Below are 16,775 nucleotides of genomic sequence, written 5' to 3'. Positions count from 1 at the left end.
TAAATGGGTCAATTTTATATTATGTGAATTATATCTCAATAAAAGTGTCTTTAAAATAATATAAAAGAAAGAAAAAAAAGACTGGACAAGACAAATACCCAAGCTCAAACTAATGGACATATATAAAACTTTGGACCCCACAATTCTTTTCACATATATGGTGGGGAATCTTTACAAAATTTAACCACAATTACCATGTCTCTTCACCACCTGGATTCTAAATAACTTGAAAATAAGATCATGAACTGGCAGATGGAAGCAGGTGGAGCACCTAACTCGGTGAAGAAAGAAACAGAACCTTCTCCTTAACCACTGAATTAGACTGCCTTACCCACCCAGATATAGACAAAGACAATCAGGAATGGCGTAGGCCTTTCCCTCACCCTCCCCTAGAACTGCAGAACCAGTCCTGGAGGAGCTGAAGACAGGTTCAACTCAAGAGAAAGATGAAGCTGAGCCAGCATGCCCTAATTTATTCTTCCCAAATGTACCACACAGATAAGGTACTTCATCTCTCCTAAGACCAACTGAGTAGAAGAGTAGGGAAGGGCTAGGAGTATTAGTAACTGAGTTTCCCATTCACATGGATGGATACATCAAAAGTGGTGAAGAAATATCCCATAGAAAAGTGAAAATAATTTTCTCAATTTAAACCAAATTAAAATAAAAATATTCCTTATCAAAAGTAATGAGTTACATACAGCTAAAGTGATTGTTAAAGAGAAATTTATAACCTAAAGGCATAAACTATAGAGAAAAATGAATAAGTATTTAGCTGATCAAGCTAGAAAAAGAAAAGCATGGTATCCAAAACAAGTAGATGAAAGAAAATAATACTGCCAAGAGCAGAAATTCATGAGATAGATTAAAAAGGAGAGTAAATATATTAGAATATAAGTCCCACTGGAATGTAAAATACTTGACATCAGGGATGTTTCCCCATTTTGTTCACTGAGGAAACTTAACACCCTAGAGCAGTGCCTAGGTTCAGAGGTGCAGAATAAATATTTGTTGAATGAAAGAAAAAAAAGAAAATCTCAAAGTCCACTTCTCTGAAAGACAAACTTTATTTTTTGAATTTTATTTTATTTTATTTTTATACAGCAGGTTCTTACTAGTCATCAATTTTATACACATCAGTGTATACATGTCAATCTCAATTGCTCAATTCATCACACCACAATCCCCACTGCCCCGTGGCTTTCCCCCCTTGGTGTCCATACATTTGTTCTCTACATCTGTTGCTCAACTTCTGCCCTGAAAACCGGTTCATCTGTACCGTTTTTCTAGGTTCCACATACATGCGTTAATATATGATATTTGTCTTTCTCTTTCTGACTTACTTCACTCTGTATGACAGTCTCTAGATCCATCCACGTCTCAACAAATGACTCAGTTTCGTTCCTTTTTATGGCTGAGTAACTTCTTTATCCATTTATCCACAACTTCTTTATCCATTCATATGTCAAGGTGCATTTAGGTTACTTCCATGACCTGGCTATTGTAAAGAGTGCTGCAATGAACATTGGGGTGCATGTGTCTTTTTGAATTATGGTTTTCTCTGGATATATGCCCAGTAGTGGGACTGCTGGATCATATGGTAATTCTATTTTCAGTTTCTTAAGAAACCTCCATACTGTTCTCCATAGTGACTGTATCAATTTACATTCCCAGCAACACTGCAAGAGAGTTCCCTTTTCTCCACACCCTCTCCAGCATTTGCTGTTTGTAGATTTTCTGATGACGTCCATTCTAACTGGTGTGAGGTGATACCTCACTGTAGTTTTGATTTGCATTTCTCTAATAATTAGTGATGTTGAGCTTTTCATGTGCTTCTTGGCCATCTGTATGTCTTCTCTGGAAATTTTCTACTTAGCTCTTCTGCCCATTTTTGGATTGGGTTGTTTGTTTTTTAATATTGAGCTGCATGAGCTGTTTATATATTTTGGAGATTAATCCTTTGTCCGTTGATTCGTTTGCAAATATTTTCTCCCATTCTGAGGGTTGTCTTTTCGTCTTGTTTATGGCTTCCTTTGCTGTGCAAAAGCTTTGAAGTTTCATTCGGTCCCATCTGTTTATCTTTGTTTTATTTCTATTACTCTAGGAGGTGGATCAAAAAATATCTTGCTGTGATTTATGTCAAAGAGTTTCCTTCCTATGTCTTCCTCTAAGAGTTTTAGAGTGTCTGGTCTTACATTTAGGTCTCGAATCCATTTTGAGTTTATTTTTGTGTATGGTGTTAGAGAGTGTTCTAATTTCATTCTTTTACATGTAGCTGTCCAGTTTTCCCAGCACCATTATTGAAGAGGCTGTCTTTTCTCCATTGTATACCTTTGCCTCCTTTGTCATAGACTAGTTGACCATAGGTTCGTTGGTTTATCTCTGGGCTTTTTATCTTGTTCCATTGATCTATGTTTCTGTTTTTGTGCCAGTATGATATTGTTTTGATTACTGCAGCTTTGTAGTATAGTCTGAAGTCAGGGAGTCATTCCTCCAGCTATGTTTTTTTCCAATACTGCTTTGGCTATTCGGGGTCTTTTGTGCCTCTATACAAATTTTAAGAGTTTTGTTCTAGTTCCGTAAAAAATGCCCTTGGTAATTTGATAGGAATTGCGTTGAATCTGTAGATTGCTTTGGGTAGTATAGTCACTTTCACAATATTGATTCTTCCAATCCAACAACATAGTATATCTCTCCATCTGTTGGTATCATCTTTAATTTCTTTCAACAGTGTCTTATAGTTTTCTGCATACAGGTCTTTTGTCTCCTTAGGGAGGTTTATTACTAGGTATTTTATTCTTTTTGTTGCAATGGTAAATGGGAGTGTTTTCTTAATTTCTCTTTCAGATTTTTCATCATTAGTGTATAAGAATGCAAGATATTTCTGTGAAGTAATTTTGTGTCCTGCAACTTTACCAGATTCATTGATTAGCTCTAGTAGTTTTCTGGTGGCATCCTTAGGATTCTCTATGTATAGTATCATGTCACCTGCAAACAGTGACAGTTTTACGTCTTCTTTTCCAATTTGTATTCCTTTTATTTCTTTTTCTTCTCTGATTGCTGTGGCTAGGACTTCCAAAACTATGTTGAATAATAGTGGTGAGAGTGGACATCCTTGTCTTGTTCCTGATCTCAGAGGAAATGCTTTCAGTTTTTCACCACTGAGAATGATGTTTGCTGTGGGTTTGTCGTATATAGCCTTTATTATGTTGAGGTAGGTTCCCTCTATGCCCACTTTCTGGAGAGTTTTTATGATAAATGGGTGTTGAATTTTGTCAAAAGCTTTTTCTGCATCTATTGAGATGATCATGTGGTTTTTATTCTTCAGTTTGTTAATATCATGTATCACATTGATTGATTTGCATATATTGAAGAATCCTCGCATCCCTGGGTTAAATCCCACTTGATCATGGTGTATGATGCTTTTAATGTGTTGTTGGATAATGTTTGCTAGTATGTTGTTGAGGATTTTTGCATCTATATTCATCAGTGATATTGGTCTGTAATTTTCTTTTTTTGTAGTATCTTTGTCTGTTTTTGGTATCAGGGTGATGGTGGACTCATAGAATGAGTTTGGGAGTGTTCCTTCCTCTGCAATTTTTTGGAAGACTTTGAGAAGAATGGGTGTTAGCTCTTCTCTAAATGTTTGATAGAATTCACCTGTGAAGCCATCTGGTCCTGGATTTTTGTTTGTTGGAAGATTTTTAATCACAGTTTCAATTTCATTACTTGTGACTGGTCTGTTCATATTTTCTATTTCTTCCTGGTTCATTCTTGGAAGGTTATACCTTTCTAAGAATTTGTCCATTATCTTCCAGGTTGTCCATTTTATTGGCACAGAATTGCTTGTAGTAGTCTCTTAGGATGCTTTGTATTTCTTCAGTGCCTATTGTAACTTATCCTTTTTCATTTCTAATTTTATTGATTTGAGTCCTCTCCCTCTTTTTCTTGATGAGTCTGGCTAATGGTTTATTAATTTTGTTTATCGTCTCAAAGATCCAGCTTTTAGTTTTATTGATCTTTGCTACTGTTTTCTTTGTTTCTGTTTCATTTTTTTCTGCTCTGATCTTTATGATTTCTTTCCTTCTGCTAACTTTGGGTTTTGTTTGTTTGTTTAGGTTGTTTATTTGAGACTTTTCCTGTTTCTTGAGGTAGGCTTGTATAGCTGTAAACTTCCCTCTTAGAACTGCTTTTGCTGCATCCCATAGGTTTTGGATCATCGTGTTTTCATTGTCATTTGTCCCTAGGTATTTTTTGACTTCCTCTTTGATTTCCTCAGTGCTCTCTTGGTTATTTAGTGATGTATTGTTTAGCCTCCATGTGCTTGTGTTCTTTTTATGTTTTTCTCCCTGTAATTCATTTCTAATCTCATAGTGTTGTGGTCAGAAAAGATGCTTGACATGATTTCAATTTTCTTAAATTTACTGAGGCTTGATCTGTGACCCAAGATGTGGTCTATCCTGGAGAATTTTCTGTGCGCACTTGAAAAGGAAGTGTAATCTGCTGTTTTTGGATGGAATGTCCTATAAATATCAATTAAGTCCATCTGGTCTATTGTGTCATTTAAAGCTTCTATTTCCTTATTTATTTTCATTTTGGATGATCTGTCCATTGGTGTAAGTGAGGTGTTAAAGTCCCCCACTATTACTGTGTTACTGTCGATTTCCTCTTTTAGAGCTGTTAGCAGTTGCCTTACGTATTGAGGTCCTCCTATGTTGGGTGCATATAAATTTATCATTGTTATATCTTCTTCTTGGATTGATCCCTTGATCATTATGTAGTGTCCTTCCTTGTCTCTTGTAGCATTGTTTATTTTAAAGTCTATTTTATCTGATATGAGTATTTCTACTCCAGCTTTCTTTTGATTTCCATGTGCATGGAATATATTTTTTCCATCGCCTCATTTTCAGCCTGTATGTGTCCCTAGGTCTGACGTCGGTCTCTTTTAGACAGCATATATATAGGTCTTGTTTTTGTATCCATTCAGCAAGCCTGTGTCTTTTGGTTGGAGCATTTAATACATTCACGTTTAAGGTAATTATCGATATGTATGTTCCTATGACCATTTTCTTGTTTTGGGTTTGTTTTTGTAGGTCCTTTTCTTGTCCTGTGTTTCCCACTTAGAGAAGTTCCTTTAGCATTTGTTGTAGAGCTGGTTTGGTGGTGCTAAATTCTCTTTGCTTTTGCTTGTCTGTAAAGCTTTTGGTTTCTCCATCAAATCTGAATGAGATCCTTGAAGGGTAGAGTAATCTTGGTTGTAGGTTCTTCCCTTTCATCACTTTAAGTTTATCATGCCACTCCCTACTGGCTTATAGAGTTTCTGCTGAGAAATCAGCTGTTAACCTTATGGGATTTCCCTTGTATGTTATTTGTCGTTTTTCCCTTGCTGCTTTCAATAATTTTCCTTTGCCTTTACTTTTTGCCAGTTTGATTACTATGTGTCTCGGGGTGTTTCTCCTTGGGTTTATCCTGTATCGGACTCTCTGAGCTTCCTGGACTTGGGTGGCTATTTCCTTTCCTGTGTTAGGGAAGTTTTTGACTATAATCTCTTCAAATATTTTCTCGGGTCCTTTCTCTCTCTCCTCTCCTTCTGGGACCCCTATAATGATAATGTTGTTGCTTTTAATGTTTTCCCAGAGGTCTCTTAGGCTGTCTTCATTTCTTTTCATTGTTTTTTCTTTAGTCTGCTCTGCAGCAGTGAATTCCACCAGTTAAGGAGAACACGTCCTTTTACTCCGCCATCTTGGTTCCTCAAGATAAACTTCTGACAACATTGTGCAAGGCATGGATGGATATGAATAAATAGAACTCATCCCACATATAGTAGGAATTCTCTTTAAATTGTTATTTGAATATATAAACATTATAAATCACTTTATACAATACTTGAAAACAGTCAAAATAGACAATTTCTTCGAAATATAATTTAGTATGATGAAGTACACAAGCATTTATACGTCCAAGTAATTATGAAAAAGATCAGCAGATCTAGATGATTTTACAGGCAACCTTCACCAGAAATTCAAGTAAACGATAATCCCAATTTCATTAAAAAAAACTATTTTCGATAGTAGAAAATAAAAGAAAGCTTTAATTTTTTTATGGGGCTAGCTTTATCTTGTCTATTTTAAACTGTCATAAAATATACGTTTAACATCAAATTTACTATCTTAACCATTTTTAAGTACACAGGTATGTGGCAGTAAGTACATTCACGTCGTTGTGCTACCATCACCACCATCCATCCACCAAACTCTTTCCATGTCCCCAAACTGAAACTCTGTACGCATTAAACAGCAATTCCCCATTCTCCCCTCTCCACAGCCCGTGGCAACCACCATTCTACTTTCGGTCTCAATCTGACTACTCTAGGTACCACATGTAAATAGACTCATACGGTATATGTCCTTTTGTGACTGGTTTATTTCAGTTAGCATAATGTCTTCAAGATTCATCCATGTTGTAGCATCTGTCAGAATTCCCTTCCTTTTTAAGGCTGAATAATATTCCATTGCATGTATATGCCACATTTTGTTTATCTACTCATCCATCAATGGACAATTGTGTTGCTTCTACCTTTGGCTTATTGAAAATAATGCTGTTATGAACATAAGCATACAAATATCTGACTCCCTGCTTTCAATTCCCAGAAGTGGAATTGTCGGATCATATGATAAATTTATGTTTAACTTTTTTGAAGAGTTGCTGTACTGTTTTCTACAGTGACTGCTCCATTTAACATTCCTACCAACAGTGCTCAAGGGATTGTCTAGTTTTGATGTCAAGATTATTCTAGCCCCATAAAACTAAAATTTTCCCCTTACCTGGACATTCAGATTGCTAATATTTTATTTAGGATTTTTGCACCTATGTCCAAGTGTAAAACTGACAGATCATATTAGAGAAATTTGAATAACCCAAAATGCAAAGACAAACTTCATATATCATAATCAAAGAGAGTTTATACCCAAAATACAAGGATTTTTAGAATTTACAAAACAAATTCATGTAATCCAGCATAACAATAGAGTAAAAGAAAAAACAATGATTATTACAACAGATAGAAAAAAAGACATATAATGCAGTACCCATTCATTATTTTAAAAGAAAAAAGGCAAATAAAAATTTAGTTTATCTCTAATTCTTATACCATTTTTTTTGTTTTACCAGAAAATATAGCACAACGTTAAACAGGAGGTGCAACAGGCATCCTTTGTTTTTTGTTCCTGACTTTCATGGAAAGGCTTCTAATAATTCAGTATTTTATGATGTTCATTTTAAGTTTTTAGTTTTTAATCTAAAAATTAATCTTTATTGGCTTAAGGGTATTTACTTTTAATTTGCCAAGGGTAAATTGCTTGTTGTTTGTTGTTCTAACTTTCCATCCTTGCTTCTACACTGAAAACCTAGGAGAATCAACAAATTCAAATTACCAGAATAGGAGAACTCAGTAAGTTTGCAGAGATAAGATTAATATATAAAAATCAATAATGTCCAGTGTCCAAATGTTGGTCTCTAAATACTACTCTTCAATTAAAAAAAGCAGAGCTCCTTGGAGAAATATCTGATTCCAGGGCTGGGGCAGAAAAATAAACAATGAGCCTGGGGTTTCTTATAGTACCAAACACTAAAGAAGTACTTACAAAACAAAAGGATGGGTCGAATCAAAGGGACCCAAGACCCAGCCTGCAGAGCTCCCAATCGCCAAAGCTCAAACAATTTAAACAACAAAAATAATGTAGTATTGGATTATTACCCAAAGTATAAAATAAATATACAGGGTACAAACTAATATAAATAAATGACTGAACAAATAAATGCCAAGAAGAGAAAAATCTTTCTTACAAAAGAATTCTAAATAATAAATGTACATACTTCCCTACTCCCAGGAAGTGGAGCTTAATTCCTGCCCCTCCCCACTTTTAGGACAGGCTATACTTAGTGCCTCACTTCCAAAGGAAGAAAAGAATAGAGAAAGCGAAAAAATATTAACTTTAGAGTGGAAAAACCTGGCAAACATTACCTAAACCAAGGGATGAAGGTTATCATCATCGGTGATGTCATGCAAATATCATGTACCCCCCTGGCATGTTAGGATGAGAAGGGCACTTGACTTTGCTGATACTCTTTTTAAAAACCTATAACCAACCCAGTCTAATCGTAAGAAAAATATCAGATTAAGGGACATTCTACAGGATACCTGGCCAAGACTCTTCAAGGCTGTCAAGGTCATGAAAAACAAGGAGAGATTAAGAAACTGTTCAGAGATCAGAGGAGACTGGGAATACATGATAATTTAAAACAATGTGGTAACCTGGACTGGGTCCTGGAACAGAAAGAAAACATTAATGGAAAAACATAAAATCTATCCAGTCTGGAATTTAGTAATAGTAATGTTACCACTGTCAGTTTCTTAGTTTTGACAAATGTATCATGGTAAAGTAAAATGTTAACAATGGGGGCAACTAGGTAAGGAATGTACAGGAACTCTCTTCTTTGCAATTTCTCTGTAAATCTTAACACTATTCCAAAATTAAAAGTTTATTTTAAAAAATCAACAATGTTCTTATACCCTAGTAATAACCAATTAGAAAATGAAATTCCAAAAAGGTCTAACAAAATACATGCAAAATGTTTACAGAAAAAAATTATTGAACTGATGCATATGAAAAACCAAAACAAATTAAAAGAAAGACCACAACATCATAGGAAGACTAAATATTTCAAAGACAGTGTTTAATCTTTAATCTATGAATTCAATACAATAATAAACTCACTGGATGCTAATATAAATACTCTTTATGAAAAATAAAAAGGTTAGAGACAATAATGGGATTGTTTCATATCTTTGTAAATCTCTTTTAATATCTATCTTAATAGAATAGAGAGGGATTCTCATATCTGCTTCTGCATTCAGTTTGTTTTGATATCACACACCATGTAGCCTCTAGAAACCTCTTCTATAAACCCTAAGAGAATCCCACTGTCTACCCATCAATACATCTTTTTCTCTTTATTTTTTACAATGCATTTCAAAGTAAGCTGCAGATATCAGTATACTTCCCTTCAAATACTTCAGCATATAAACTCATTACTTAAGAGTTTAGCATTTTTTTATTAGTTCTTTTTTTCTTTTTATGTAAAATTTACATACAGTGAAATGCACAAAATTTAAGTATGAATTTGGTGATTCGGACATTGCGCAACCCAAACATCTCTCAAGATACAGAACGTGACTCTCACTCCCCAGGAAATTCCCTTATACCCTTCTGAGTAAATTCCCCTTCCCCCTTTAGCCCCCCAAAGCAATCACTGTTTTGATTTTTTTTCTACCCAGATTATCTTTGCCTTTTCCAGAACCGGTCATATAAATGGACTCATACAATACGTACTCTTTTATTTAAGTCTTCTATACAGTGTGTTTTAGAGCCATTCATACTATTTTTTAAAAAGTATTTAAAATTATTTTACCTACCATGAAAATGACTATCAAGATGAGACAGATGCCCACTATGATAAGGAAGGGGATTAAGTAGTATTCCAGAGGAAGGCTAAATTCTGGAACTAAGATAATGTGGCCCCTGGAAGAAAAGAAAAATTAATAGTTGGGAAGTATTAAAAGTTGCCAAATTATGTTATTAATTGAAAACAAAAATATTTTAAAAAGCCATTTAGACATTACAATTCAATCCACTAGACACATCTCATTTTCTAACATATGATTTCTAATAATTTAAGGGATGCTTTTTCCAATGTTAAGTCAAGTTTACATACCGGCCAAAATAATTTGCCTATGTAATTAAAAGAAACTTTTAGACTGGGTAGAGGAAATCAGCCAATCAATACTTACTGTGTCCATCCCGGAAACACGTCTTTACTGAATTTAGTAACCTGAGTAAAAGTTAGCGTATTTTACATGCAAAATCAGCATTTAAATAATGGCAGTGCCTCGGGCAGCATGCCAGCAAGAACCCCCTCCCCAACCAAATCACTGTTCATCAGTTCCTCCCATGAAAAAAATCTCTGGAGCCACTACTGATGAAAATGTACTCCCTGTTCCCTTTATGCTTCACATGAGCTTGTTGTACCAAGTACAACAGATGTAACCCCTGTACTCCACACTCATCTGTGAGATATGGAATGAAAGAACTGGCAACAGAATTCACAGGAGTTGTAGCTTCTCTCTTCTCAACCTTCTCCACAGCTTGAATGAAAAAAAACAAAAACAAAAAAAAAACCCTACAAAAATGTGTATGTTGCGTGCGGGGACAGGGGGGTAGAAAGTACCACAGGATTTATTCTCCTCTGTTACTAACCATGGTTAATACGGTTATATGGTTATTAACCATACAATACTGCTATTATAAAAATTCACTGGGACTCATGAAATGAAACGGAACAGAATAAGCACACTATCTGTGTTGCATGAGCAAATTTTACATGGCAGCAAAATCCTGCAATAGAAAATACCCTCAGTCTAGGGAAGGGTCTGTATGATGGTCAGTGAGATGACTGATTTCTCCATAATATTCCTGTGCAACTCAACTAGTATGGTGCTAGCAACACTACTTCGTTACCCACTGCTGGCTGGTTTTTTAAGTAGTGACTCCAGGTACTTCATAACACAAGGGTTAAATGCAAAACAAAAATTCTCAACGTAAAAGGAAATGAAAACAAGTTGACTCCTTCCCCCACGCAGAAATGCTTAGGATGCCCTAGTACTCAAGAAAAATAACATGAAAACAAATTATTTCTATTCCCAAGCGATTTTTAAGTCTTCATGCTATTAACAATTTTATTCACATCCAAAGAGCTCTATCAATCTTTAACAAAAAGAACAAAAAAGATAATACCAGGAATTTCCCCCAATAATTTAAATATTTTCCAAAAACTGCTAAGATTGCTAAAAGTAGCTTTTTACTTCACTTTGCAGCAGAATGACAAAAGGTTTATATGCATTTTTGTAATTTTATATAAAATACTGAAGTGACTGATATATCATCAGTATAAAAAAGAGAAAAGCAAGCCTGGGCTGCTCTATTTGATACCATCTCTTCCAGCATGAGGCCAGCTCTGTAAACAATGTCCCTGTTCTTGGTACAAACCCTCTGAAACTGCCCCAGGGCCACGGCTGAGTTACAGTAACAAATGGTGCCACTTTTAAGTAGAAGAGCCTTTCAATGAGATGCTGATCCTCTGCAACCTCCCTAACTACTTCCACCAAACTGCTATAAATTAACACTGTTAGGGTTTAGAAGCCAGATTAAACTATATATAGATAGAGATACGGACACTGAGCTTTTAAGATACTTAGAGCCGTCTATCAACTGCAGACCCTTTAAAGATCTTCACAATATATCTTGACAGTAAACTAAAATGGTTTGAGATACAGCAGGCTATATAAACGAGATAGTTTATAGTTTACTGCGTTTTCTTAACCAAATTGCTAATGGTGAAGGTGGTGACGGCGATGATACAGGGTGGAGAACTACAACAGAATATCAGTCTCCCAGCTTTATTTCTATTCCCTCTGCCCAGGTTCCCACAGCTGAGGCTGCAGACTCATCCCTGTCCTAACCCCAGATCAATCTGTATTTGAAGGAGGAGATATTTAAACAGCTTTTAGTAAGAATCTTCCCATACTACCTCCATGTCCACCCCTCAATATAGTACATTCCATGTGCTCTGCAGCTAAGACTCCATCATTGAAGCAGAGTCCTAAGCAACCTAGGAAATAGTGTCTCATTCTCCTTTGCATGAGTTCCCAGGCTACGTTCAAACCAGGTGTTAGGCCTAAACTCTAACTTCAATGATAATCTAACAGTAACAGTAATCTCTAATTTCCTAACCCCTCTGTTGACACAGGAGGACTTGCCTTGTCTGTTTTGTTATCCAACCCCCATCATGAATTGGGAGATTGGGATTGACATATATACACTAATATGTATAAAATGGATAACTAATAAGAACCTGCTGTGTAAAAAAAAAATAAAATTCAAAAAAAAACTTTAAATATATATATTCAATCATCTTTGGAAGATGCTAGCAAACCAAATCATTTTAAAAACAGTAAATAAAGGGAAACAATCAAATGTTTATCCTATCTTTCCTAAACAGACTGTACATCAAGGTAATCAAATAATTGATAAGGTGTGAGTCCTCTTTATAGAAGTATTTCAGCTAATAAATGAAGAAGGAATTATAAAATTAGATTACTTGCAAATCCTAAAGAGCTAATGGATCTAGACAACGATCATTAATGACTGCTGCCCTCGCAAAGAGAGAACCAAATATTATGTCTCCTGATGGAAATACATAATAACACACATAAATTACTCTTGCCTCACCTATCCTCCTGGCCCCCCAAACACAGTTGAATTTGAACAAACCTCTAGGTCTAATAAGCAATTTACAGGGAAAATAAGTAACAAAGGAATACTCTAGGCAATACACCATGGATGCAGTCAGGAAAGTCTGGACTGTGGTAAAAACTGTACAGGACAAATGACCCTGTTGCTTCAATAAATAAATGACTAGGGAAAAAAAAGAGGCATAGCAAGTGTATGGATTAAAAATAGGGTGATCACATGCCCTGATTTGCTCAGAAACAAATCTAAAGACTGAAATATGGGTTGATATTGAATGTTTACTTTAAAAAAAAGGTAAAATAATGATAATGTCATTATATTTTTTATATATAACCTATCTTCTAGTGATATATTCTGAGATATTTACAGTTGAGATGATAGGATATATAGTACTTGCTTTAAAATAATCACGGTGTGGGGAAGAAAAGTGGCGGGTGGCGCTTCAGAGCGGACAGTCCAAACAAAATTGGCCATGAGTTGATAACTCTGAAACTGAAGGATCAGATTCATTCTACTCACCTCCCTACTTTTAAACAGTAGAATAAATTAATGGGTGGGTAGGTAGGTAGGCAGGCAGGCAGACCAACCAGCCAGCCAGCCAGCCAGCAGATGGATGAGGCAAATCAGTATGTACAGGTCCACAATCCCTTAAGCACAATTCTGAAACCTAAAAAGCTTTAAAAAGTAATGTTTGCAATTCATTTGCTAGTCAACCGGAACCTAACTGACATGATAAAATACTCATACATTTATTGCAGATATATATGTAATGTGATTATGGGATGCTGCCTCAAATCCTATTTGGATGTTACATAACTTAAAAATCTGAAAATGTTACAATTCCATGTTACATCTGTCCCCAAGAGTTGGGATAAGGGATTTTGTGGCCTTGCGTTAACATGGGAAGGGTCTAAATATTAAGTAAATAAAGTATGTTACAAAATACTAAATATTGTATGGTACTGTTTTACGAGCACATTATCCCTAATTAATGTCAGCATTCAAACATGCGGAAAAAAATTAAAAGCTTTTTAAAAAACAGTAGCTGTAAAAAAAAAAAAAAAAAAAAAAAAAACAGTAGCTGTTGTTAGAGAATAGCATCATAGGGACTTTTGTTTAAATGCTTTATATTTCTGAATTTTTCCACATTTTACCAGCAGGTATGTATTACTTTTTTAATGTAAAAAGATATGACTTTACCATTAAAAACAAAAAAAGACTCTTTAAAATACATATTAAAATATACAGACTTTTTCTAAATGAAGCAATAATGCTGAGGTAAAAGCAAGTAGTAGTTCTCCACCTCCCATTAACTACATAAATATGGCTGACAAAATAGCATCTTGCCTAACTATTTTTAATACAACATCCAAAGTTATATTCCCTAACTTAATAAAAATTTTCTGAGCACAGAATATGTGAACAGTATTTTAAATATCAAAACTGTATAGGGAAAATGACAAAAATCATAAACAAAAAATCTTTCCCTCTCTTTTATTCATATCCAAACTCAAATATTCCTGGATTTCCCCCCCCCCCAAATAATTAGAATTCCATTTCATTGTGCCAGTTTCCTCTTTTGGCAAATGTAGATAGTAAGAGATAGTAATAACCTCTAGAGGGTTGTTGTGAGAATTATAAATGTAAAGGCCTTGTTTCATGAGTGCCTGGCACTTGCTAATTCCTCAATAAATACTACTGCTTTTATTATTAATACCGGTGTTATTGTTCCTCTCAGTCAAAAGGCTGTTCCTGTCCACTATGTTTTGGGGAGCTGTTTCATGGAAGAAGCTCTGAAGTGTTAATTTAATTGCGCTATTTCTATATAAGATAAGACAGTTGTGCCTTAAGTTAGTTTCAGTCTGTTTGTTACCATGGTAATGAGATTTGGGGGAGAAATTCCATAAGAAGTTTCTAATTCCAAATCAAACTTTTTAAACTTGAAAACAAACTTTCTGTGTTTGTAAAAGTTAGTCACTTAACACACTGTGTTTTGGATTCTTTGTTTATAAAATAACATTTCTTTTTAACAAAATACAAACATGTCTTAATGAAAAGTATCATATAAATGTAAATCAGGGACTTCCCTGATGGTCCAGTAGTTAACCATCTGCCTTCCAATGCAGGGGACAGACGCGGGTCGGGGAACTAAGATCCCACATGCTGCGGGGCAAATAAGGCCACATGCCACAACTACAGAGCCCACACGCCCCAACGAAAGATCCTGCGTGCTGCAGCTAAGACCCAACACAGCCGAAAAAATGAAAGTAAATCACATTGCTTCTAAATACCAATGCTTTGATTAAACTATAAACGGGAAAGTTTTTTTTATCTTTTTAGTAACATGGGTGGCTTAATCTCTCTAGCATAAATGTATTTGCAATATGCAATCATACACAGAACAAACAGTACAATACAGTAAGTCTTAAAATCATGCCTTAAGAAGATATAATTTAGCACAATAGAGTACATTCTAAAACAGAACTTTGATTACAACTAATCTTATATAATTCTACCCTAATAAAGACAATAATTTTAAGCTACATGATTATTTCTTATATCCATTACTTACCCTTTTTCATATGTGAATTCATCTTTCAGGGAATTAGCTGATGATTCGCCAATAAAGACAGATGGAATGTCAATTTTCTTTAGTACCTCAACTGTATAAAACAATAATAAAATTATTCTTCAAAGCCCATACTTAGTGTAAAATCAACTTAACCTTCTTCATAATAACAGCAAATACAACTGGAAATAATTACAATCAACTTGAATTATCTATTAGTTGGTCTTCCAGATTGCATATTTATACCACCATCAAAATGGCTGAGAAACATTATTACATTTACAATAACAAAAGCTAACATTTTGCATATAACATTACCGCACTACCTCAATAGTCCTGAGATTGAAATATAACTCCTATTTTGATTACTTCCATTTGACTTATTTGATTTATTCCTCTACAAACATAATTAACTATTAGAAAAGGAAGAAGAAGAAGAAATGTAAAGTGTTTTTTCCACTCATAACTTAATTCCTAAATGAAAAAGTGAAAAAAGCTTTTTGTTTACATACCCATTCCCACGAGAGGTGTAAGCCAAAGAATGTAAGAAAAGACCATTTTACAACAGTCTGAAAAATGACACCACACATCTAAGGCTTTACAGAGTGAAGGGCTGACAGTTCCGAAAGGGCACAGGATAGGGAAGCTGGGTAAATTTCTACTTCCTCCTAAGCCTGGAGTTCATGATAAAGCATTGTGTTTTGATTCGTGTCCCACGAAAGTTTACTTTTATATCTATGGTAAAAAAACTAAAATCAAATGCCAACAAAAAAAGAACTTTGCAAAAATTACCCAGTACTCGAGAAATAAAAAAAATCATCTTACTCTTCCTATAGAAAAAGCAGCCATATTTTTAACTGTGAGTTATTTTAACAGATTTGGCTTTAGAGGAAGTCCATTTGTTTGCTTTTGTTACATTTTTCACAACAACTTTGTTCTACATTTCTTTTTAAAATGTATATTAATTATTTATTTAAAAGAGGGGGGTGGATACAAGTAAAGAAGAACAGAACACAGCCATAATCCTTCCCACCCAAAGACAAGGCTTTCATTTGAAGCAATATAAACAGTTCTTTAAGTTTCAACAAATGCATACAATTATGTGAGCACCACCACGATCAAGATAAAAAATGTTTTATCATCCCTCCAAATTCCCTCATGCCCCTTTACAGTCAACCCTCACCACAACCTCGGCAACCGCTGATGTATTTTTCTTTAATTCTTATAAAGACAAGTTTTAAAGTTTTAAAATCTTGGTATCCTTAGTACATTTTTTTTTTCCTTTTCAGATTGTTTGAATATATGCAAATAAAATCATTCCGTACGTTCTCTCTCTTTCTGTCTCTCTCTCACACACACACACATACACACATGCCCATATCATATAAACCCTAAGAGGGAAGGAACGAAAATGGCTAGCAGAGGAACACTTAATCACTATCTTTATATTACTAAGATCAATAAATATTTAAATTTTTGTATTAATGGGATCATATAATAATGGGGGAAAAGTATAGGCTTTTTCCACTCAGTGGTATACCTCAGATATCCTGTCATGTCAATAAATAAATACCTACCTCATAATTTTTAATAGCTACAGAGGTACTGTTATATAACCATATACATTTTAGGGAGATATTTTCTGTCATGCTAAGAGATCTTTCTCTTTCACATAAGTTTAAATTTTAATTTATCTGATAATTAAAACTTGGAATTGTATACCCTTTGTAAAATGCTTTACTCTTTCATGAAGATACTCTGATAAACTCGAGGAGGAATTTTTGGCTTGTAACTACTGGCTTAGAATTATTGGAAGCAACATAACTTCCCTGAGTTAT

The 16,775-nt window shown here is 34.7% G+C and overlaps 1 protein-coding gene across 1 annotated transcript in view; it reads right to left on the bottom strand.

Moving 5' to 3' along the window:
• Positions 1 to 16,775, bottom strand: part of RNF13 (ring finger protein 13) — a 136,009-nt gene that overhangs the window by 31,899 nt on the left and 87,335 nt on the right. Inside the window, exons 6-7 of the mRNA XM_024768987.1 lie at positions 14,941 to 15,031; positions 9,476 to 9,581 (exon numbers count right to left, since the gene is read on the bottom strand). Coding sequence (XP_024624755.1) covers positions 9,476 to 9,581; positions 14,941 to 15,031 — 197 coding nt within the window. The remainder of the gene's footprint in view (positions 1 to 9,475; positions 9,582 to 14,940; positions 15,032 to 16,775) is intronic.

This window comes from Neophocaena asiaeorientalis, unplaced genomic scaffold, assembly GCF_003031525.2.
Source record: "Neophocaena asiaeorientalis asiaeorientalis breed wild unplaced genomic scaffold, Neophocaena_asiaeorientalis_V1.1 scaffold118, whole genome shotgun sequence".
In the NCBI taxonomy this organism is placed as follows: domain Eukaryota; kingdom Metazoa; phylum Chordata; class Mammalia; order Artiodactyla; family Phocoenidae; genus Neophocaena; species Neophocaena asiaeorientalis.
Note: the sequence above shows the minus strand (reverse complement) of the source record. Positions and strands in the feature narration are given on the sequence as shown.